We start from the raw sequence: 24,716 nt of genomic DNA on the forward strand, positions 1-24,716 counted from the left end.
AATTTCTGGGTCATATGTTAAATCTATGGGCAAGTTCATAAGAAACTCCCAAATCAGGTGTCAAAGTGCCTGTGGGTTCCCACCAACCACATCCAGTTGCTTTGCATCTTCACCGGCATTTACTGTGATCAGTCTCATTTTGCTGTTTCTTAAGTTTTAGCCACTTTAACAGATGTGTAGTGGTATTTCAGTGTGACATTAATTTGTACTTCTCTAATAAATAATGATGTTGAGCAGTTTTTTAATGTGCTTTTTTGCTAACCATACATCTTCTTCAGTAAAGTGACTGTTCAAATCTTTTATCCATCTAAAAAATTGGATTGTTTTCTTATTGTGGAGTTTTGAGAGTTTGTTATATGTTCTGGAAACAAGTCAAAGGTGCTGTTAAAATCATCTGGAGAATGTTGACTTTTGTTTATTTTGGTAGGCAACCAGGCTGGTTAGGTTCGTACCACAAGTTGTGTCTCGCCTTCTGAGGGCGGTGGTTCCAATGTCAAAGCCAAGAGGTAAAGAAGGAAAGAAAAACCCATTAAACTCACTGGCATACATGCTATTCTTCTCTCAGGTAATAGTGTTTGTATTCTGCCCAGAGGTTTTAGTTATAATCAGTGGAGGAGATAGGCTGTAATGGGCTTACTTTGTCTTGTCCAGCACTAGTTCTGTAATGACAATTTATATACTGGATAGCAATTCTCCCAGATCATTAGTCATCAAACCTGGCAACAAACCAGAATTACCAGAGACACTTTGCTTGCTTATTTACATATTTATTTTTCAGACAGGGTCTTAGTCTGTCACCCAGGCTGGAGTGCCATGGTGTAATCATGGCTCGCTGTTTCCTCTACCCACTGGACTTAAGTGATCTTCCCACCTCAGCCTTCTGAGTAGTTGTGATTACAGGCATGCACCAGCATGCCCAGGTAATTTTAAAAATTTTTTTTGTAGAAATGGGGTCTCACTATGTTGCCCAGGCTGGTCTCAAATTCCTGGGCTCAAGTGATCCTCCTGCCTTGGACACACAAAATGCTGATATTATAGGCATGAGCCACCATGACTGGCTTCCTGGGAAGCATGAAATAATATAGATTTAAGGGTTCCACCCTAGACCAATCTCCATTAGAAGCCCAATCATCTGTCAAAGATGCTTTCTGGTGTTTCTAATACAGTCAACCTGGGACTGATTTGGGGGCCCAAAGTTAGGGTTAAGCTTGGAAGTTTGTGAACTCCTGGATAGGACAATCTCCAAGGCCCTTTCCAGCCCTGAGATCCTCAGGCTCTATATTATTCAGAATATCCCATTCACAAAGATGCTTGTTAATGAGGTGCCATTCTATTCATTTCCCTCAAAATTTCAACTGAAACTGTAGATCACATAGGTCATCTTGACAAAAGTCCCAGAGAAGATTAAAAATATGTAACTGATAGCGGCCGGGCGCGGTGGCTCACGCCTGCAATCCCAGCACTTTGGGAGGCTGAGGCGGGCGGATCACGAGGTCAGGAGATCGAGACCATCCTGGTTAACACAGTGAAACCCCGTCTCTACTAAAAATACAAAAATTAGCTGGGCATGGTGGCGGGCACCTGTAGTCCCAGCTACTCGGGAGGCTGAGGCAGGAGAATGGTGTGAACCCAGGAGGCGGAGTTTGCGGTGAGCCGAGATTGCACCACTGCACTCCAGAATGGGTGACAGAGCGAGACTCCGTCTCAAAACCAAACAAAACAAAACAAAAACATGTAACTGATAGCAAGGTCAAGGTATTAAAACCGACAGGAGAACGGATAGACTCCCCAGTCTGTAAGATTAGTTTCATTGAAATAACAGCTTCTTGCAATAATAGCAGCAATAAAATTTAAATCTGCTTTATATAGTGTTTGCCAAGAGGAATATCATGTGTGCTCAAGTCCAAAGATTAGTGGTTTCATTAAGAGCCTCCTTTCCTCCTTAGGATCAGTTCTTTCCCATACATTTCACAAAATTCTTTTGGTTGAGTGCAGGTTCTGCTTATGTGCTAGGAATCACCAGAGAGTTTGAATTTGCTTTTCGTAAAAATTTATTTCTAAGGACCTCAGAAATCATCTCCTTGGGCTTACTTCTGTAAGGATGGAAGAGGAAACCAGCCCTGACAGGTTAAGTGCCTTATTAGGGAGTGCCTTATTAGGTTAAGTGCCTTATTAGGGAGTCTGAACTGGGGCTTGAAGCCAGATTTTGGCTCCTAGGATGTGATGTCCTACTTCTCTGAGTTGAGTCAAGTGAGATGTTGGATGCAGAGCCTCTTCGCATGTTAACAACAGGTCAGATAGCTGCAGTTGGCAGTGGCTGAGCTCCATGCAATGCATTTGTAAAGGGTGCTTTCACCTAAGAATCTTTCAGCTCCTGGATTTGCAACTATGAAAATACTGGCAACTAAAATGACTCAGAACTTGCAAAGTGCCAACTTGCTGGCACATCCTATTCTCTGGGCACTGGGCAGTGGATGGCCCTTGGCTCTCTCTGGAAATTTTTTCACCCCATTTCCTCTCAAAAGTGCCACATGGTATTGTATAGCCAGGGTTTAATCAAGTGAAGCAGAATCTCTATGAGTTATGAAGTAAACAATTTCTTATAGAAATCAGATCTTACACAACTGTAAGAGAAGCTGGGGGAGTAAAGGTTGGAAAGGGCTCGTTGGAGGATTGGAGTCACAGAGGGACTGTAGGGGAGGAGCTGGTGGTAGAGGAATATATGGGGGATTGGTGCCTCTGTGGGTCTGCGTCGAAGCTTCTGGTGACAGGGTTGGAGCTGCTGCTGCTCATCAGCAGGACCCGCCCTCAGGAGGAGGTGGTGAACAAAACCTGGAGGACAGCCAGGCAGCTGGAGTCAGGGGCACTTTTGTGTCTGTCACTGCATCACATTGCCCTGGCGTTCTGAGAGGAATGGTGGTTGTTTCCTTTCTCTCTTCAACATGGTGTGCAAACTCCTCTCTGGGGCTCAAAATCGCAACCGTAACATGAAGGGGTTTTTGTGAAACGTTGTTCAGGCTTAAGAAACTTGATACAGAATAAATCACGTCAAGTATAGAGCCTGAAATAGCAACAGCGGTCATGCCTTGGGACTAATGCCATGGAAGCGCTGTTCTCATTTGCCATGAACAATCTGGAATCAGCCTGCTTCACCACAGTCTGAACACGCATGACGGCGCCAGGCGGCCCGAGCTCTGGAGCGCGGGCCTCAGCTCCAGCCACAGCTGCATGCACACTCTGGCGCTGCACAGGGTCTGTCCCTCAAGCTTTCTGATATTAACTTCCGCAAAATTGGGCCAATAAAAACTATCTCGCAATATTCTTTGGAAGTAGATATAATAGTAGATGCTCAATAAAAATTATTCCTTTTCTCTCCCAAGTGCCACTTGTTCTCCCGGGTCATCTAGGACCTGTCCTGTTAACCTCTCCAGGTAGAAATGATCAAACTCAAACTTGTTCAACCCGCCTTGTTTTGCTGTTGTTCTGTTTTGTTTTGCTTTGTTTTGTTTTATGCTTTTAGCAGCCTGAAGCTATGCTTTTTTAGTTTCTGTCTCTAGTGATAAGCAGAAAAGAGGGATGAGAAGGGGGCTTTACTGGTTCAACTAGAAATAGAAACTAAGAACCCATGAGTGTATTCTTCCCCTTAGACACTGCTGGAAGTGTTGAATTTTGATAATGAATGTAGATATGTAATTCATATTTCGCATTCCTGGCATTTCATAGTGGTCCTAGATTGCCAGTATCAACAAGTTCCAGTTTGTGTGGATAGTGTAAAAAACCACTGATCGGCGAGGGAAACATCTGCCATCAATTTATGGCCTTTTCCTGCAGGAGAGGGATGGAGCCCTTCTTAGGCCATTAGACCAAAATCTATTGACTTGGACATGCAAGATCTATTGGTTTAGAAAAGTGAGTTTGGTGACATGAGTTCCCCGGGGATCGTTCAGTTTTCCTGGGTCAGAAGAGATAAATTACCATTCTGTAAAGGTATTTTGCCATATAGGAGGGAAGCAAACATATATATATTCATGAATCTTTACATATAAATACATATCTATATATATTCATATAAAGCAAAAGAGATACTATGTATATTTATAGACATATGTACTTAAAGTAATATAAAAAACATATATACATGTACATGTCTATCTGAGATATAAATAATACTTAGGATAGAGGGGCAAGAAGAGTAGAAGCTGATATCAAATTTAGAGTCACACAACCACAGAGAAAAAATAGAACTTGAAAAGGATAATATTCTGAAGCCATTAATTTGAAGAGGATGTAGACCTATACATTGATTAGCCCCTGAAGGCATTATGGTATCATAGGTGGCTTAAACTGTGTTTGTTGAATTTGAATTTAACAAAGCAACAGTGCTCACGAATTTCTGAAATGTAAAGAAAAGGTTAAATTATAGTCAAAGTACAGTTCTCTAGGAAATGGGGAGTTATATTATCATTTTAGAAAGATTTTAATTCATAGTAACAAATAAAATTATTCTTACTCGGGATGAACTTCTAGAAGATTCACACATAGAGGATACTTTTATTAAACAAAGTAGGATGACATAGGCATTGTTTTGCATAACACAGTGCCGATCATATGGTAAAAACTGGTAAGTATTTGAAAAAGAATTCAGTGTACACAGGGCCTTTTAAAAATGCACTTGATTACTTGACTGCTGGAGGACACTGATAATATATTCCCTACCTACATTTTTCTGCAAAATGTTGACAATCATACCAAGTCCTCATTTAGCCGCTGATTGAATTGAGCTAGTTACTGGCCTGCATTCGCTCAGATGGGATACTAACATGCAAAACTACTTTTTAAAAAGTTGACTAAGAGATTGATACCTTTTTTCAACCTAAAATAATAACACGTTTCCTTTGAGCTTATCTCTTATTTTAAGCCCTCAAGATATGAAAACTACTACTGATAAATACTGTAAAGAATCTGCAGTGAACTCACATTCTTTTATATAATTAGTAGGATTGCTCAGATGGCTTATCTGCTTTAAGTTCTGAAAATCTCTTTATCATTTATCTGCAGGAATACTAATCACTTGCAAAGGACAAGGCTGAGAGAACTTGTTTCAGTCGATTAAAAAAAATTTTTTTTCCATCAAATTCTATTGCTTGAGTTTCCTGGGTTTCTTGTATCTCTTAATTCAACTACTTCCCTTTCTGGTATCTGAAATTGTACTTTAGATCCACTTGCACATAGGTGAGTTACTTGCATTTTCTGGTGAGAAAAGCATTTCTGAAGGCCTTTTCTATTCAGTCTCTGGCTGAATTTTGCCAGGCCCAGGTAACAGGGAACAACTAGTCTGAGAACTAGGAAGCCTTTGCTCTGGGTTTCCTTCTGTGATCTGGTAAGAGCCCTTTGGCTACCAGCCACAGAAATGACTGGCAACATTAAGTAAAAGAAACTCTTGGAAGGATAGCAAAGGCCCACAGACTCAGCGGATGTCTGAAAATCAGGTTTGAAGATGGGCCGGTGCCATGGCCACTTCAGAGGCTGGGAAGCAGGAGCTTCAGCAACAGTTGCAGCAGGAACAGACAGTAAGAACAACACTGCCAGGATGAGATGGAACATCCAACCCCGAGGGACTGGCCCAGGCTGGATGACAAGTCCACTCTTGCTAGACATGGATGGGGTTCCCAATTACAGTCCACTGGGCTCCATCCAACATGGAAAATGTCATTCCTTAGAGGAAATAGGCAGGCAGTTTGGGAAAAGAAACTTCTCCCATTGCATGCTGACCAGATGACTTTGTCTACTACTGTGCTACTACCTAGTATCTTTAAAGTTGCTTCCAGCTTTGAAAACAAATGGAGAGTGCTTCTCCCATTAAAGCCGTTGGAATTACCACGTCCTAGGGATGTTTCCATCTATGAATGCCTATGAAACCAATGAACAATAATAGGACGAACTGGAAGACTTTTGTGAACAATGGGGGTTTATGTGGCTGTAATAGTTACCTATTGCTGTATAACAGTATTACCATAAACTTATATCTTAAAATACATGTTTGTTGTCTCATAGTTTCTGTGTGTCAGGAATCCATGCATGGCTTAGTTTGGGTCCTCTGTAGGGTCTTATAAGGCTGCAATCAAAGTGGAGATGGGAGCTGTGGTCTCATCTGAGGCTTGACTGGGGAAGAGCCACCCTGAGCTCACTCAGGTTGTTTGCAGAATTTGTGGTCATATGCAGGACTGATTTCAGGTTTTTGCTGGTTGTTGGCTGCAGCCTGCCTTTTGCTCAAAGGCTGTCCACAGGTCCTTACCACTTTGGGCCCCCCACTGACATGGCTGCTTTGATTCCTCAAAGCCAGCAAGGGAGAGAGACTACAGCAAGATGGGCATCACAGTCTTATGACATGTGACCACAAAACCACACACACAATCACAAATCCCATCACTTTTAGTGTATCCTATTGGTTAGAAGCAAGTTACAAGTCCCAGGCACACTCAAGGGGAGGGGAGAACACAAGGGTGTGAACACCAGGAGGTGGGGATCAAGGGGTAACCTCACAAACCTGTCAGAGAAGCAGTATTGGGTGGGACAGTGTCCAGAGCTGCCTGGAAATCTAACACCTCCTTTCTTCTTATGCATCAAATTTCTCCGGGAGGGTAATTCTTCACATGGAGAATTGATGAGGGGAACAAAACAAAACCTTGGCTTCCAATCTCTCTAGCTCAGCCACAGAGGAGGGGGAGGCAGATGTAAGAACTTCCTGAGAGACACGGCAGCTGTCTGTCTTGGTGTTTCTCTCATAGTTCTGTGTAAGCAATTAAATCTAGTAGTCTCTACAGAACTATATATTTTGTCTATATCTACCATTTGGCAACTTACCCTTTCTGTTTATTGCATGGAAATGCTTTATTCATGTGTACATACTATCTTTCCCAACTATAAGCACCTTGAAGGCAGGGGCCATTTCTTAAATCAGAGACCATTCACCTGTTCTCTAAGAAGCATAAAAACAAAGGCAAAGGTACTTTGGAGGAAATAGTTCATATGGGTTCTTTAGAGCTGCTAGGCATGTCTCTAGAAGTAAATGGGCAATGGATAATGAGGTCCAATAGACATGAGCTGAGTACTTGCATACACTAGCAGTGTGACTATGGACTTGTTGCTTTAATCCCTGTGAGCCTCAGTTGTAGCTCATAGATATGATACATTTAAAATGTGTAACCCTGTCTACATATAGTAAACATGTAGGATATCGATATTATGATGCGCCTTTAAGACCCTGACCAGGGAAAGCGCTTGTCAATTCTTAAGGTGCAATTCTTCCCATAAGGGGGTCAAAGAGATGTACACTTAACACATTGGAACTTGTTCCTTCTCTTGGAGCTCCTGGGGGTTTGGTACAGTAGTTCTCCAGGTGTGGCGGACATTAGAATCCTTACTCCTGTTTTCACACCCCTGGAGCTGGGCCATCCAAGAAGTGTGTTAAGAGAGCGGGTACAGACCCACCTCTGCATAGAGCAGGAAGCGTGGCACAGATGCTGGTCACATCAGGGCCCCTAGGCACCTTCTTTTCATTTCTAATCTCCCGGAGTGTGGTAGGAAGCACATGGGACTTAGCTGGGTGTCCTTGGCCAAGCAACAGCCTCTCGAAAGCCAATTTTACTTCTGCAAAAGTGGAGCAATCCCAAGGGTCAAAATGGGGGACAGAATGTAGAAACGTTCTATAAACTTTGCATATCTAACGGAACCCAGGATGGATACTCTTTACTGAGAATTTGCCTCTGTGATTAGGTAAATTTTAATTTTCTCCCAACAGTGCCCTAACTGGCCAAATGAAAATACTAACTACATTTTAGAAAAGTTTTAATTTGAACAACTTATGATTAAAAATACATTTTATAAATAATTTTTCCATAGACTTGATTGAGGATTGTTGCAAACTTTACAAAAAGATACACTGCACAACAGATTAAAGAAATTACAAAAAATATAGCTATACCCCTATTTAAAAATATAACATTATACATCACACAGTGTTTTCTTTGTGCAAAATGTTTAAGGGAATGCTGTGTTAGGCATGTCAAACATATTTACTCAGAGGGAAGTAAACTTTAACACAGTTACTTTGCATAATGGTATAGGCACAGCTAAAATAATGGATGTTTCCTCCTAGAAGTTAATATATCTTAGAGTTCAACATTTTAGTTTTATTTTGTAGGATTGAAAGCTAAACTTAGCTTTATACAAATATATGTGTGTGTGTGTATATATATATGTACGAAAACAAGTATCTGATTTCACATTGAGCAAATCCCCAACGTATTTACAGTATTTTCAGAGAACGTGTTCTCCAAATCAGTCTGTGTACATTTCTCTATTAAACAACTCTTTAGAAAATTAAACTAAGCCAACATCTGTTGATTAATGGACATCCTCTGTTGAGACTTCCAGTTTTCGTTGTGGGACAAAGAGAGTTCCTAAGGAGGTTTTCTTAGCACCATCAAAATCCATGCAGGATGAGCTGGTTGGCTTGGTGGGTCCACCTGGGGTACGGAAGAAACTTTCGGCCACTAATTGTGACCCTTTGGGTGTCACAGGAACAGGCTGATTGGAAAGAGAAGAATGGACAAAAGAAGTCAACCACACAGATACCTAATCTTACCAGACTAGGAAGATTGGGCTGGATGGATATATTGCACATTGGGAAACCGGAGTATCTGGAAATTGGCGAGGGAAGCTTTGATGAGTTTTACATTCTCAATTCTTTTTGTTAGGGGAGAGACAAAAATCTCACGATAACCCAATAATACGGATGCCTTGGACACTCTTCCTAGGTTCTGGAAGTAACATAGGCCTTCAGTCTCCTGACTCCCATCCTTTCCCTTTCCAAAGAGGGAAAGCAAAAGCAAGTCTCTTATGACACAGATACTTGGGACTTAATAATTCCAGGAAAAATTAAATTAAGTAGAAAGCCTCTCACCTGTTGTGCCCCTGTCACAGCAACTGATTGTCCATTTGGCTGGCTCTGGCCTGGGACTGGTGAGTCATAGTTGGTGGCCCTTCCTTGCTGAGTGCCTGCATTTTCTGGTACGACATTAACAGCCTCTATTCTTGGAGACACAGGAACGATTCCAGGCCCAGGGCTGGCAGACATCTGCACACTGGGTGAGATGAGTCCCAAGTGCTGCAGGGTGAAGTTTACAATGGCTGAGCTTGGGTTCTGGATGGGAACGGGGTGGCTTGAAGCGAGAGCCGTGCTGTTCCCGACAGGTACGGCTGCCACGGAAGTTGGTGAGACCATTAGCTTCAAAGGTGTTACATGAAAAGAGGGAAAATTAACAGCAGTGAGTTCAGATGATGTCACTGGAATAATACCTGGAAAGAAAAGGGGGAAGATATCTTAAAAGCACAGGCATTTATCCAAGAAGTTGACAAGGCTTAAGTGAACTTGAGAACGGCCCACATCTGGTTAGTGTTTTATGTGCACTCACCTGCAATTGGGGAGCTGTAAATCCTGTGGTTTGGGGAAAGAGCACCTGAGTTTTCTTTACTAGACAAAATGGACTCTGCCCCCAAGGATGAGCACTGGGTGAGAGGGATTAGGTATCCTGATGGGAACAAGGTCTAGAAAACAAGGAGGAAGGGTTTATTTTACACACAAATACAGGAAGAAAAACAGCCACGTGCCTCTTTCAGGACTAATATCCCTGGGTGGTTGCCTCATTGGACCAAAGCCTCCAGTGGTGTGGGCTGCAGGCAGGCTGGTCACCTGGCTCCTAGAGGAGAATCCCCTCCCACCCTTTCCAATGCTTGCCCCGAATAATACAGAACATGTTTCTTAAATGCCACCTGTGGTCTTAGGACACTTCTGGATGCTGGCAGTGACCCTGCTTAGGGGTAAGGATTCATCCAGCACACCGCTCTCACACTGATAACCTAACTCCTGCTACTGGACTCCTTGGTATGATGTAGTAGTAACTGATTGTTCTTGAATTATATAGAATGCTATTTCCCAAAGAGCATTCTGAGGGCCCCTAGGTCCATGGGTTGCAAATAGGCATTACTTGATTCTTGGTCAAATATAATTGGAAAATGCTGAATTAAACAAAGTCAAATCGTGTCTTTATTAGAGGATTTCCAAGAGACTTTAATGGTGGCATGCATTAAAAATCTCCAAGTGGGGCACACAGCAGGTAGCATTTCCCAAACTATATGGCAACAATATTTTCAGTAGGCAATTAAGGAGGACTAGTGTTTTAAGGCAACTTTAAATGACATTGATTTAGAGAAAAGGGGGCTAAACTATGGGCCACGGGGCCAGTTCCCACTCCCTGCCTGTTTTTATAAATAAAGTTTTATTGGAACACAACCATACTTATTCATTTATGTACTGCCTATAGCTGCTTTCCTGCTATAATGGCAGAGTTGAATAGGTGCAACAGAGCCCATATGGCCCTAAAACCCAAAAAATGTCTACTATCTGGCCCTTTAAAGAAAGTTTGCTGGCCCCTGATTTAAAACAGAAATTATGTAAGTAAAGATTTCTTTCTAGTACTGCTGGCTCTAATGATAATAAGCAGTCTTAAAATACGCAAAGTACACCAGAGTTAAAAAAATTACAAATAAGAGAATTGATTAATTCATATTAGAGACGCACATGCCATTGAGCAAAAGCTTTAGACAATAAAGTTATATTACAAATAGAAAAGGCCTAAGGATAGGGTTCCATGTACCTCCCAACATGCCTGTTAGATCACTGTACTTTACCAAACAGAAAAAGATTACATGGGTGGCTGAACTGCATGAAAAGTCTGCTTTAGCCTCACCATAAGTAGGACTGGCAAAAGCTAAAAACTGCTTTTATAAACTAGGGCCCTCCTTTTATCTTCCTTCAGACGTTTCTTCTCTCTATTGTGAAAACAACAGTTTAATCTAGTTGTTAATAGGTCTTTTCCTTGGGAACAAGGGAATTCAGAATCCACAAAGCTAAAAGTATACCACAAGTTTTTAATTTTGTTTCTTAGGTACTTGGTACCACTCAAAATCTCTACTAGTAGGTGCCTTGAAAACTGCGGGAAGAGATAATTTTTAAGGGGCAAATTTAGGTGCTTTACAAAGAGCTGCTCTCTGTTAGCTTTAGTTATATTCTCTCATGGTACAAATTATTCTGATTGCTGGTTTAACTCTTTCAAGTCTTCAGTAAAACCCATAGTAATAGAATAATAATTTAAAAATTTCCAACCAACCACATTCATTATAAAATCTTTTAACCTATAATGCCAATTCCCCTTTTTTTAAAAAAAATTAGAACTATTAAATTGCAGAATGAATCTGACATATTTGAACTTGAACTCTTCTAGCCTACGGTAGCCCTCCCACCCCTTCCTCCTATCATGCCGTCTTCATTCCTATCATTCACTACCTGATATGTTTGTGTTTTTTTTGCATACTTATCTTCTTTCCACCCCTAGAAGTGTAAATTCTCAGTAAAAATTTGTTGAATGAATTAACACATGAATCTCTCATTGTCTTTGTTTTGCTCAGGTCATACTAAAAAGAAATGGTTAAAAGTGGGCTAGGCATGACGGCATACGCCTGTGATCTCAGCACTTTGGGAGGCCAAGGTGGGCGGACTGCTTGAGCTCAGGAGTTTGAGACCAGCCTGAGCAACATGGTGAAAGCCCGTCTCCACACAAAAATAAAAAATTAGCCAGGCATGACAGTACACCTGTAGTCTAAGCCACTTGAAGGATCACTTAGGCCTTGGAGGTCGAGGCTGGAGTGAGCTAAAATCATGCCACTGCACTCCATTCTGGGTGACAGAGTAAGACCCTGTCTCAAAAGAAAAAAGAAATGGTTAAAGTTGCAGACATATAAAAAAGAAGGAGTGTATGGAAAATCTATCCACTGAAAACCCTAATCCTGAATAACTATTGTAAGCAACAGGAGACCATTATTAAATCATACCTGTTGGCCAAAAGAAGTTACGGACCTCCCAGAACATTGAATCAAGCAAAGTCTTGTGATTTCCCCCTTAGCATATACATTAAATACAAAATGATACTATGTAAGATAATAGTTGTTTTGAATGGTTACCATGAAGCCATCCTCAGGGAAGATTTGTCAAACTCTAAGCTTCCTCTTTAATAACAACAGTAACAGATAATACCTTTTAGCTTATACCACGTCTTAAAAGGATCAAACCCTTTTATGTGTATCATCATGGAATAAATTCACTTAACCCCACAAAAACTATAATATGCCCACAGGCAAGTACCCAAAAGCAATTGCCACCAAAGGCAGGTACTGGGTTAGATTTGATCCAGAGCACAGTGCTTTATACTCAGTAGGTGATGAGGAAAAACTGATGGAATAAATTCTTTACAGATGTGGAAAAATAAGACATAGAGAAGTAAAATACCTTGTATTAAGAGCAGGGGCAAAATGAGAGATTAACTTTTACTTGTACATTTAGTGGTATTTATTGGATGATACAGTAATGTCTTTCATACATAATTGTCCTAAGAGAGAAAAATGAGATACTGTATGTAAAAGTGCCTAATATCTGTTGTGTCTGCTATATGTGGGTAGGCATCCAATAAATATTAATTCCCTCCTGAACTAATCTCCACTTAGGAAAAAAAATTTATCTTGCACGTCAAAATCTCCAGAAACCAATACATGAACTATATCTACAATTTGCCAAGATCAGTTTGATTTTTCTATTTACATAAAATAGAAATTATGATTTAAATTTTACGTAGAAAGTAAAAACGGGGAGCAATTTATCTTCTAGGCAACAGATGCCAGTTATATGACATCAAACAAACATTAGGTAATGACTCAGAAAGCAGGAGTTACAGGAACCCTATGCATCCATTCGTTCATTTGGGCTTACGTCTGCTTGTAAATTATTTATGACTTTCGTGACAGGTGTTTGCATTCCAGTGTGTGATGGAGAAATGGACTTAAGGACAACTACCCGTGGTACTTGAAAGAGAGCAAATAATCCCTTCCTCCAAAGGTTAAAAATGTCCCTGCTGTCATCCCAGCCAGGGGATTAGTTGTTGAGGGCCTCATTTGGATTATGGGATGCTAAGGAACAGTTCCTTGTCTTCTGAGAGAATGCTCTTCGGTAAATTTCACAAGTCACCAATCTTCCTGTAATAGACTAGGGAATTCCTAAAGTTTTGTGCAGTTCAAGGCTGTACTTACTGTGGAGACATTTTCAAGTCCTTTTAGTTCCTCTTTAAATTTCTTTTTGGAACCACTGTCCTCAAGCATGCTTGCCCTCTTTGAGCCTCTTTCTCCAGCCAGCTCCCTGGTTTGGCTCTTTGCCCCTTGCCTCTCTGGTGCTGGCAGCAAGCTTCCAGGCCTGGTAGAGGCACTGGCCTTTGAGGTATCATTGGCTGCCTTCTCAGTGGTGGCATCTGTGGAGTCTTTTGTTCCAGCAGCTTTAGAAGAGTGGGTGGTGCAGACTGTGGGGCTCAGGCCTTGGGGTGGCGTCACACTTTGGTGGGCTTGAGCGGGCTGCAGGTAGATGGCATAGGATGGGCCTGAAGGGGCCTGAGGTAGGATCAGGGGCACTGCTGATGACAATGGGCTGGGGATCAGGGGAACCACTCCCAGGGGCTGGATGAGGGATGGTGCTGTCAGCTCCATCTCAGCATTCGCTGGGGGGTCCAGAGGGGCTACTGGTTTGCAGGGTCCAGATCTTGCCAGCTGTACTTTCACTTTCTGTCTGGATTCACTAAAAGACAAGATTTAATACACAACATGATGGATATACATTTTCTCTGAACTGTTCTACAGCTTTAAGCCTCATATTGAAGACATGCTTTTATGGAACATGCAGATAATTTCTGTAATGAGTGAGTATGAGATACAGAAAGATTAGCTCTCCAGTTTTCAAGGCTAGTGCTTCTTCTCACATAAAATAAGTAATCCTAATAATGTAATGTAAAAGTAATTCATCCTGTTATTAAAGAGCATTGCCAACCTACCTTGATTGCTGTTCTAACTGCATTTTACAAATAGCTGCGAGCTGAGCCATTTTACTTGGGAAGGGTGTAGAATTCTGAGAACTCTCAGCTGGTAAGATAGAAAGGAAGAGAGCATCAGTCAAAGCTAAAGAATAAATGTTCACACAGATGAAACCTTACTGAAGTCAGAGGAACAGAAATTTGCATCCCCCCTCAAAGTTGCATAGCAATTAAACAATAAGCCCCACAAATGACTTTTTAAATTTATACATTTGTTAGGCTTCAAGAGGGTTTGGGTATATAGATATTGAAATAATTCTCTGACAACTATCGCAAGGATCAAGTAAGCTAAACAAATTGAGATAAAAGGGAATTTTTCCTAGCAGATCCCTGACATTCCTGAAAACATACCTTTGTTGGTCTTGATAGGGCTACTGGGAGCAGAATTTATCTTTCTCCGATCACTTTCTATACTCTTTACCAATTTGATAAGAGATGGGTGTCGAGTAAAGTTTGGTTTCCCACGTGTGGAAAAGAGATTTTTGGCACAGTTCTCTTTTGAAGACCGTCTCACCTCCAAATCAGAGGGAGTAAAAGCAATGACTGGGCTGGAGCCTGAAACAGAAAACATCTGTGTATTAAAACCTGGATGGCTCAGTTTCCCTTTGGGATATGAAATAAAACAATTTTAGGAATAAAAGTGGCAAGTTACAGAGCACCGACCATGTGCCTATCACTGTTCTAAGGGCTTTACAGAGAAAACCTTGTTTATCTTATTAAATGAATTCTGAGACACAATGTTTCCTATATTAGCATTTCTGAAACTGCACTATATCTTATAACCAGTGGTGTGCTAGAGGGTAGTTATTAGCAATTTTTCTTTCTTAGTGATATAGAAAGAATTGTGCATCTTACAATCTAGTGGAGTCTTAGATCTGATGAAATAAGGGTGATCCTCACAGCTCCATGAGGCAACTGTTCCTCAAGAAATGTAGCCCCGTGTCAGTGATGAGAGCTCTGACCCACAGAGACATTAACCTACTGGCTCAGAGTCTCTCAACTGGGAGCATGTGGGCCTGGGATATGAACCTGATCAGTATGGCCCCAGAACTTTCACTCCAAATTCCTGCACCAAAGGACCTCTCTCTGAGATTATACCAAAATCATAGTAACTCCACTGAGGTGCCATTGTTCTTCCCATTTCACCAATGAGAAAACTAAGCCTCGAAGAAGTAACTTGCCTCAGGCCGCAAAGCCAGAGTGGCAGAGCTTGGAATGGAATCTAAGTTTCCCTCTGTCTCCATGGCCCACGTTCTTGTCATTTGCAATGATTCTGGGCGGGGATCTTTGGTAGAATGCAAAATGTCAGCATCACAGAGTTAAGATGAAGACTAGAAATATCTACTTTGATACCAGAGTGAACTCATTTCATATTCTCAATGGGCACAGGTTCTGTTGTGGTCACTGTGCCGCATAGCAGCAATAGTGTTTTATGCTTTGTGGTGCTTTCAACTTTCCAAATCCTTTCACATACAGATTCTACTTCTTGAACACAGGGAGGGAGGCTGTTATGGATCTTGGTTTGCTGATGGAGCCAGTAGCCAAACTTTCTATATTGCCATTCATCTTGAATCATCTTTTCAATCATATAAATCTTTTCCATGTGGGGCTGTGAGTAGGAAGGGGAAGGGAAAATATCTCCCAATGTGCATTAATTCAAAATAATGAAGTAGGATAAAGAAAATGTGGTACATATACACCATGGAATACTATGCAGCCATAAAAAAGAATGAGATCATGTCCTCTGTGGGACATGGATGGAGCTGGAAGCATCATCCTCAGCAAACTAACATAGGAACAGAAAATCAAACACCACATGTTCTCACTCATAAGTGGGAAGTGAACAACGAGAACACACGGACACAGGGAGGGGAACATCACACACTAGAAACTAAAAATTAAAAACACACACACAAATAATAAAGCAAAGGGTGAAAGAGAAAAATACATACCACTGGTATTTGGACGGATTTCTGGGCCGGTCCACTTAAAAGCTGGTTTTCGGCCTCTTTCCTCTGTAACATGAACTTTCTTGATAAGATCCAGGCTACTCAGAACATTAGCTATATCATACAACCTCCTAATTTTTGCTGGGAAAAAAAGTATATATACCACTTAATGGAATAATGAAAAGATCAAAGAATTTTCCTTCAGAAAGACTTCATGTATATTCTAGGAGCTATCTTAACCATCAATGTCAGACAGAGAAACATCTGCCTCCTTTTAAGTTCTGGTGATACAGCTTTAATTACCATAAAAAAGTTTTAAATATTTAAAAGACTCAGTTACTGCTAGTACTCAATGCTGAAATGACAATAGTATATGTTGACAAAGAAAAAATGACTTGATGAGATCACTCTATCTGAAACTATGTTACAGACTATTTCAAAAATAAAAAGTCACCATTCCTGGGTATCTTCTAATGAGGATTCAGAAGAACTTTATGAACAGAGAAGTAAAAGTATCAGTGACAAATGTCTTGCTTTTCTGCTTGCAATAGTTTATAACAAAATGTATTTATTATCGCAGCATGGAAAATTCTGTACCCCATCAACATGTGTAATTTTTTAATATTGTCTTTATGTAATATGCAAAACATAGATCTGTGAATTTGACAAATCTCACATATCTTAAAGAGTTTTGTTACAAAAAGTCTGTTTTTACTGCCATCCTGATAGTACAAATTACAAATCGAGTCTCCTTCCTAGCCACACCAGAAGGTTCTGACTTCCCTGGGGATTCAGTAACTTACACCTCTGCAGTTCCTGGAATAGTTTTCAAGGCTATGACTAACCAGTGAAACAAAGATGAAAACTATCTGGTGACTCACAAAAGGCAAGTAACCCTTCAGTAATATCAGGACATGTTTTCTGAAATTGCAGATCTCCCAAGCCAAGTGCCGCTCCCCATCCTCTGAGCACTTCTTTCCACACCCTTCCTGCAAAGTCTGGTGTAATGGTGAGGGTGTAGCTCTTTTGTTAGGAATCGAGTCTACAGTCCCTTCCGAATTTTGAGCAGGTAATCTAGCTAAAACCATTCTTTCAAAATGGCAGACTACCTGTGCTGCAGGTCACTTCTGGGGACAAGTTTATGAGTCATTTATAAACCCTCTATATCAGCATCAGTGGAAGAAGACCTGGGGGTCCAGATCCACTTTACAATTTACTCTCATTTAGAGCTTACACAGAACAGATTCTTCCATTGTTTACTTTTAATGAGAACAATGTTACAATATCAAATGAAGCAATGTGTCGAATAAGAGTAGTGATACTTGGCCGGGCATGGTGGCTCACGCCTGTAATTCCAGCACTTTGGGAGGCCGAGGTGGGTGGATCACCAGGTCAAGAGATTGAGACCCTACTGGCCAACATGGTGAAACTCTGTCTCTACTAAAAACATAAAAATTAGCTGGGCATGGTGGTGCGTGCCTGTGGTCCCAGCTACCCTGGAGGCTGTGGCAGGAGAATCGCTGAAACCCAGGAGGTGGAGGTTGCAGTGAGCCGAGGCCACGCCACTGCACTCCAGCATGGCAAAAGAGCGAGACTCCGTCTCAAAAAAAACCAAAAACCAAAAAACAACAAAAAAAGAGTAGTGATACCTATGTATCATAACAAATTAGCTAAATCAATATTATCATGGCTTCTGGGAAGAAGTGAAGATATAAAAACATAATTAGAGAAGATCTGTTTATGCACCTATGTTTCCTAATTTGGAAATGAGTTTACGACTGAGATTTTATTGTTTAAGAATAGGTTCAAAAATCCATGGCAGTCATGACACTTACTTTTAAACTTGCTTTTATCCAAATCTTCCACATGGTCCTCCCCAATTAAAATCTTGGCGGCAACTTCTAGGCTTACTATCTGAGGCGTTGACACCAAAAACAGCATCACAAATTTCTGGCTCATTACCCTTAAAGACTTGTCTTTGCGGCTGTTTACAGAAGCTTTAGAGAAGGATGAGGATTAGAGAATTAAAATTCATAAAGGGACAAGTGACTTCTAAAGTAACAAGGCTAAAAATACCACCACCTGATCATACAGCTGACAACTGCGGCATTTGAACATTAAAGGCAGCTGTAGCTTTAGAGCCGTGTTCTCCACAGGACCTTTTCCTTAGACAGAGGACAAATGCTATGCAGCCTGGGGTTTTCACTACCATCTCTCACCTGCCCGAAATTCCACTCCAGGGAGTTCTACGAAACACACGTCTGGGTGTCCATTTGGGCCAGTGTTTGATTTGATGATATGATCCTCTATACTGTAACTCTTAATAAAGTCAAACTCTTGCTCATATTCTTTCTTTTTGATCATCATAATCTGCTCGGCGTACTTATTCTCCTCCCCGACGCTCTTCAAGGTGCCAAGGGTTTTGTTGAGGTTGTGTCGCCCGTGCCAAGTGTACCTGTTTTTGGCGAGGCGGCTCACCATATGTAAACTCTCTAGGACGTTCACGATATCGTAAATGCGACGACGTTCAACATCTACAAAGAACGTGCAATTGTGTGTTACAGATTTTTGTAACTTGTTTAGAATTGAATAGCGTTTTCTTCCATGGTTTATTAGTCAGTAGGTCCTGGATAATATCACTTTCCTAACTGTACTGTAAGTGCACATACTGAACAAATACTGTGAAGGTGAGAAAGACATGTCTTTGCTTTCCAAGAGTACAAATCATATGAATTAGAAAGGCAACAATTAATGAGGGCCTAAGATATGCTACACAGCTTTAGGAAGTTTTCACCCTAAATTTGTGAAGTAGGTATTATGATCTTCACTTTAAAAAGGATGAGAAAGGCCGGGCGCGGTGACTCACGCCTGTAATCCCAGCACTTTGGGAGGCCCAGGTGAGCGGATCACGAGGTCAGGAGATGGAGACCATCCTGGCTAACACGGTGAAACCCCGTCTCTACTAAAAGTACAAAAAATTAGCCGGGCGTGGTGGCAGGCACCTGTAGTCCCAGCTACTCGGGAGGCTGAGGCAGGAGAATGGCATGAACCCAGGAGACGGCGCTTGCAGTGAGCTGAGATCACGCCACTGCACTCCAGCCTGGGCGAAGGAGCGAGACTCAGTCGAAAAAAAAAAAAAAAAAAGAATGAGAAAACAGAGGCTCTGACCAGCTAAGTAGCTCACCCTCACCCACAAAGAGCTAGCAAGTAGCAAACCAAGTCTTTAAAACTCTACATCTCACACTTTCCAACCCCTTCCAATATCTACAGGTACACACACACCCATCTATAATGATCATACGATAGAAACAAAATGCTGAGATTTCAGAAAAGTACAAAAACCATGATGTAGTTTTTAAAAACTCACATAAAAATAAAATATCCCATTTTGGGTCTAATTTTGCTTACTTTCTAGCTATCATTAACAATGTGATATTAGTAATTCTGTGACTCTCATCTATCTATTTAACTTGGGTTTTCAATATTTTGTAATGTTAGAATTCTCTTCGTTCGAGAAACTTAATTTCAATTTGAATATTTGATGAGATCAGCCTTTCTGGAAAAGTGATCAATAAAACACTATTTTAATAAGGGTGGATCCTACTGACCTCTTGCTATTCCTAGAATCTGCCAGATATGCACTTGCTTTGTACTAGCTGTTCCTTCTGCCTGGAACCCTTCTCCCTGATGTCCTTACAGCTCCCTACCTTGCTTCTTTCAAGACCTTGCTCAGATGTCACCTTCTCAAGGAAGCCTGATCTGACCACTTATGGCAAAGCACCTCCCCAGCACTCCTGATCCCTTGAGCCTGATCTACAATTTATTTTTTCCACTATGCGTGTTACTTTCTAGCATGTATTATCCTTACTTACTTCCTATATCCTTTACTCAGTATCTATTGCCCCACTGGAATATAGGTTCTAAGAGAGAAGAGATTTGCCCTTTTTGTTTATGGATGTATCCCAGGCTCCTACAACACTGCCTGACACATAGTAGTAGGAGATTAATAGATATTTGCTGAATTAACAGGTACATCCTACCCAGCTACCATTAAGCATATATGAAGAGTAGATGAATCTAAATGGCATATTCTTAAAATGTGAAATAAAGTTGATATTTACAAATATGTATTAGAAGGGCAACTTTTCTTCACGGGGTGATTGCTTTGTATTAAAACATGTTATTTTGCACAGCACATCTCTTCACAGGTTTAGATTAAGATACCCATATGACTCCAAAGGCACCCCAAATTTGTCACAGGCCCCCTTTTAGCTCCAAATAGATTCAGGTCTTTGAACAGAAGAGTAAAAAGGGGCAGGAGGAATAACTTGTGCCCAACACAAAACATTCAGAAAACTAGTCCTCAGAATAGTGCTGAAGGTCCAGGAGTGCACAGGTCCTGTTCCCACTCACAGAAGCTGATCCTCAGCGTCAACTAGGAAGATAACCATTCATCAGCTTGATTCTTCAAGAACAGGAAGGCAGAGCAATGAGGCAAAAGTTCACAGTTGTAACTTTGTGAAACAAGTCATAAGACAATATTGCCTTTCTTTAAAGCTTCAGAGAAAACTGCAGGCAGAAGCAACCTCCATTGTGACTTTTTTGCCTCCAAGATTTGCTGAAATTTGCAACTACTTGCCTTCATTCTTAAATTAGAAGAGGGCTTTAGGGATAGAAAATTTCCATGTCGCCTTATTTGTGTCCTTTACAAACACTGGCTAGATGAGCCGGGGTCTGAAGGAGTTAATTCCATAACGCCACTTTAATTATTAATTCTTTCTGTGAGTTCTTTGCATACTTACTAAGTTCCTCTGCCACTTCATCAAGGCAGATGTCATTATTCACAGCAGGGTTGGGATAATTAGGATATCGTGCTAAGAACTTATGACACAATAATCCTAAACTTTTCTCTTTTCGACTTGGCTGGCATTTCTCAAATTCATCTCCAGATAAGTGTTCCTACAAAGGAAAAGGTAAACAATGTCTTATTCTAAAATAAAGTTTGACAGATTTATTAGGGGCATCTGTGCTCGATGACTAACACCAACTTACACACGGTTAGCTTCAACAGCTGCAAACTCTGAGTGGGAGAAAAGGTTGGTGGCGGGGGTTGGGGGGAGTACAAAACACTTGGCAAACCTGAAAGGAAAGCCTGAAACGAAAATAATGCAAGGATTCAGAATTCCCAGTGCTATATTTCTTGGGGTTCAAACCTTTCTGGTGCTCTGAAGGAAGTTAATAACAGACTTCAGGTGGTGATGCTTTAAATTGCTGGCACTTCTCCAATAGCTACAACCCCCCCCAACCCCCCAAAATTTCCCAGTCTCCAACCAGTCGTGAAAACCTACATGTATATAGTCTTTGGCCTCAGGTAATCCACTTCTGTTGCCAAACAACCCCCTTTTCTGATCTCTGTTGCGGATCTCAGGGCTCACAGCACTAATGAGCATTTTCAGGTTGGCTGTCGGTGTCCACGGCTCTCCCTGGGAGCCTTCTTTGGGCTTCGTGGGTGTGGTTAAAGGGCCAAAGTCAGGCTGGATCTCTGTCAACACGATATTTGCGGTGGTGGATTCTTTCAGAGGTGTTTTTATTAGTCCCCTTTTATGTGGCTCACAAAAGAGATTTTCCTGGTTTAAAAAATGTAAATAATTAAATCCGTGGTAAAACAGGATTTATCAGACAGCTTGGATTCCAGAAATTGCATAATGAATAGAATCATGCCAAGGAAAAAATGTCTAATGAGATTGTAGAGTTGAGGAAATTAATAACTGTATTCTAATGGTCATGTGATGTGTATTGTCCATTCCAATAATTACATTTCCCATTTTTAATTTTGCAATAAGGCCTAAATGTTTTCACCTTATGTTTCAACCACTGAAAAAACAACTTTAGTTAGGACTTATAATTGTATTTTGAAATAGTTTTAGATTTAAAGAAGAGTAGCAAAGACAGTATAGAGTTCCCAAATGCTCTTCACTCAGCTTCCCCTAATTGGACTGACAATGTTAAATGATCTCAAACTCCTAGAAATGACTTTTGCTTGCTCATGGTACTGTAATAAGTAAAGGCCTACAGGGCAGAAATTCTTATCCACCTAACATAATGGCTGCATGCAGTGGGTGCTAAATAAAATACCACTGAAGAGTCAGAGAGACAAGGAGACAAGGGTGAGGGATAGCATATGGTCAGATTTATCAGGGAAATCCAGTGTCTAACAGCAGGATTTCTGACCAGAAAAGTCTGCCCTTTGAACACACACTCCCTCACTTTCCAGAGAGAGAACATGGAGCCCAGAAAAGTAAAATTATTAGGTTGGTGCAAAAGTAAATGTGGCTTTTGCTATTGAAAGTAATGGCAAAAACAGCAATTACGTTTGCACCAACATAACAGCTACCTAAGACCACAAAGCTAGATCCTGGCAGAGGCAGGATAGCCACTGAGACAAAAGGGAAAATTAACAGCAGTTCATAAATAAGGCTAAAGGAGACTATGTTCCTTACAGTTTTGGACACCAGGGACTTCACACAGTACTCTCATCTTTATCTATGTTAAAGAAAATGCTTGGAAGAGCAATAAGTAAAATAATAGGCAGACCAAATAACCAAGAACATGGATTAATGGGACTTGCTGTGACATCTTGGGTTTATCAAGCTCTTTTCCGATTGTATGTTCATGGAATCCTGCATTCCTAGCTTGCAGAAGAGAAGACGTAGGCTGAGAGAGGTCACACAGGACTGGAACCTGGATATTCTCACTCCAAGTATGGTGCTCTTCTTACATGGAAGTCAGTGTGGTGGACCCAACAGGAGCTCCTTGCAGTATGTGCGTCTGAGATGTGCTGATCTGAGAATAGGCTTTTTCTTTGCCTCACATTATCAGAAGCAATAGTAATTCTCTTATTTGACTAACATCTAAAACTACTAAGAAATGTGCATGTAAGTTCACTTTTTTTTAACCTATCAGTAGTTGGACACCCCACACAGACAATTCTTTTGTAATTTTACAAAATATTTGCCCCCTAAACAGAGCATTTTGCAGACCCTGTAAATAAGCTGCCAATTTGGTAAAAAATTATCTTCAAAAGAAATTCAGTCTCCAATCATGTCAAACGCCCTTTCTGAATTCCAGTTGTTCAAGAATCCTCAGAAATGTTGTAATGAAACTAACGAATTCTTGAAGAGGGGTAGGTTTGCCCCTTTACAATCTTTCTAGTTTTTAATGATTTGGTAGCTGTCTCCAAGGCATACGTAGAGAAAATATATTTTTAAGAATAATAAAATTTGTCAGTTTCATTACATTTCTGAGGATTCTTGAACAACTGGAATTCAGAAAGGGCATTCGACATGATTGGAGATTGAATTAAGATAATTTTCATTTTTTAAACTATATTAATTAAATTAGTATATATTTTAAACTAGATATTTTTGAAACTATAAGATAAGGTTCATTTTTTCCAGGTTATTACAGAGGCTAACCAAGGATGTGGCATTAATAAGATATATTGGATAGGGAAAAATTATGAAGTTAAATCCGGATGATACTGAATTTAAAATTGCAGTGATGAATACTGAAGTTATAAAGTACCTTTTCGTTCTCCATTCTGTAAATTCCTCATACATTGAGAGTTTAAAAATGAAAAATCTGGAGTTCCTCCCCAAATCCCGATGGTTCAAGTAGTCCAATCAGTTGGACTAAAAGTTTTAATATCCTTAAAGAAAAAAGGGAATAGAAAAAGTTAGAGGAAAACAAGAACCAAAAAATCTGTTGAAAATTCCTTCACGGACAACAGGCTACGGAAACAAAGACTAACGAAAAATGACAAACTATATTTACATTTTATTCTCGACCAGCGATCGCCCCACTGGGCGGAGAACGCCAGCAAATGCCAGTCAATTCCTTCAGCAAACGGATCGGCTGTCCTAAGCCTTCAGGCAACCCACAGAATTTCTAGTGACAGCCCTCTCCCATCTGTAGAAAAGGCGGGCCATTCTCTGGACCCCAGCAAATACTTTAGCAAGCACCCACCTGTTCGCAGATCTGGGCTCCGGACTGAGAGCACAAGCCCAAGTCCCGGCTGAGCGCACGCGACCCCAAGTACAAGTCTGCATCTAGATGCCTGGATTTCTCCCCTTACACACACGTGCACAGGCTCAGCAGTAAAGTCATGGGAGGTTGCTTGACAGGAAAGTTCCAAATTCAGTCCCAAAGCTCCAAGCATACAGCTGGGCATTTAAAGAGAGTCTTATAATTAAGACATTTTTTTTAATTTAAAAAAGGGCTTCCTTAAAGATACAAAGCACTATTTAGTCCCTATTCGGGTGGCCAGTTCACACCACGGCGTTAGACTCCACCTTGGAAGGCGGCATTTGCCCAATAAGGCAAGCAGGTACAGTTCCCTGGCAGCCACTAGCTCCGTGCACTTCCCCTTACTCTCAGCCAAAGGCCCCTCCCTCAGGCCGGGTCTGCCCGCCGCCCGCCAGACAGTTCCCGGACAGCATCATCGTGGTTTCCAGGACAACAGTTTCCGACCAATGAGAGGGCCGGAGGCGGGCCTGCGATTGGCCGACGGCGCCAGGGGCGGGGTCGGACCTTCCGCCTTCGATTTAAAAATTTGGCGCGGAAAGTCGGACCGTGGCCGGCGCCTCCCCTTAGCTGCGCGGGGCCTGAGCGCGGGCAAACCCGCTCCCGGAACCACGGCATCCCCGCCCCTCCCCCTCGCTCGCCCCCGCCCCTCTGCGCG

At 41.3% G+C, this 24,716-nt stretch overlaps 1 protein-coding gene across 3 annotated transcripts in view; it reads right to left on the bottom strand.

The window, feature by feature from the left end:
- Positions 1 to 7,834: 7,834 nt before the first annotated feature.
- E2F8 (E2F transcription factor 8) overlaps positions 7,835 to 24,716 on the bottom strand; it is an 18,029-nt gene continuing 1,147 nt past the window's right edge. For 2 of the 3 annotated variants that reach the window (XM_011937483.1, XM_011937484.1), the window contains exons 2-13: positions 23,561 to 23,684; positions 21,325 to 21,603; positions 20,779 to 20,935; positions 18,196 to 18,510; positions 17,812 to 17,973; positions 15,980 to 16,117; positions 14,379 to 14,582; positions 13,989 to 14,076; positions 13,201 to 13,735; positions 9,477 to 9,609; positions 8,966 to 9,360; positions 7,835 to 8,589 (exon numbers count right to left, since the gene is read on the bottom strand). In XM_011937483.1, the coding sequence (XP_011792873.1) occupies positions 8,407 to 8,589; positions 8,966 to 9,360; positions 9,477 to 9,609; positions 13,201 to 13,735; positions 13,989 to 14,076; positions 14,379 to 14,582; positions 15,980 to 16,117; positions 17,812 to 17,973; positions 18,196 to 18,510; positions 20,779 to 20,935; positions 21,325 to 21,603; positions 23,561 to 23,575 (2,604 nt within the window). In that variant the 5' untranslated portion in view covers positions 23,576 to 23,684 and the 3' untranslated portion in view covers positions 7,835 to 8,406. Of the gene's footprint in view, positions 8,590 to 8,965; positions 9,361 to 9,476; positions 9,610 to 13,200; positions 13,736 to 13,988; positions 14,077 to 14,378; positions 14,583 to 15,979; positions 16,118 to 17,811; positions 17,974 to 18,195; positions 18,511 to 20,778; positions 20,936 to 21,324; positions 21,604 to 23,560; positions 23,685 to 24,001; positions 24,458 to 24,716 lie in introns of those variants that run through there. The other variant, XM_011937482.1, reaches the window with a different exon arrangement.

Source organism: Colobus angolensis, unplaced genomic scaffold, assembly GCF_000951035.1.
Source record: "Colobus angolensis palliatus isolate OR3802 unplaced genomic scaffold, Cang.pa_1.0 Scaffold164, whole genome shotgun sequence".
NCBI lineage: Eukaryota > Metazoa > Chordata > Mammalia > Primates > Cercopithecidae > Colobus > Colobus angolensis.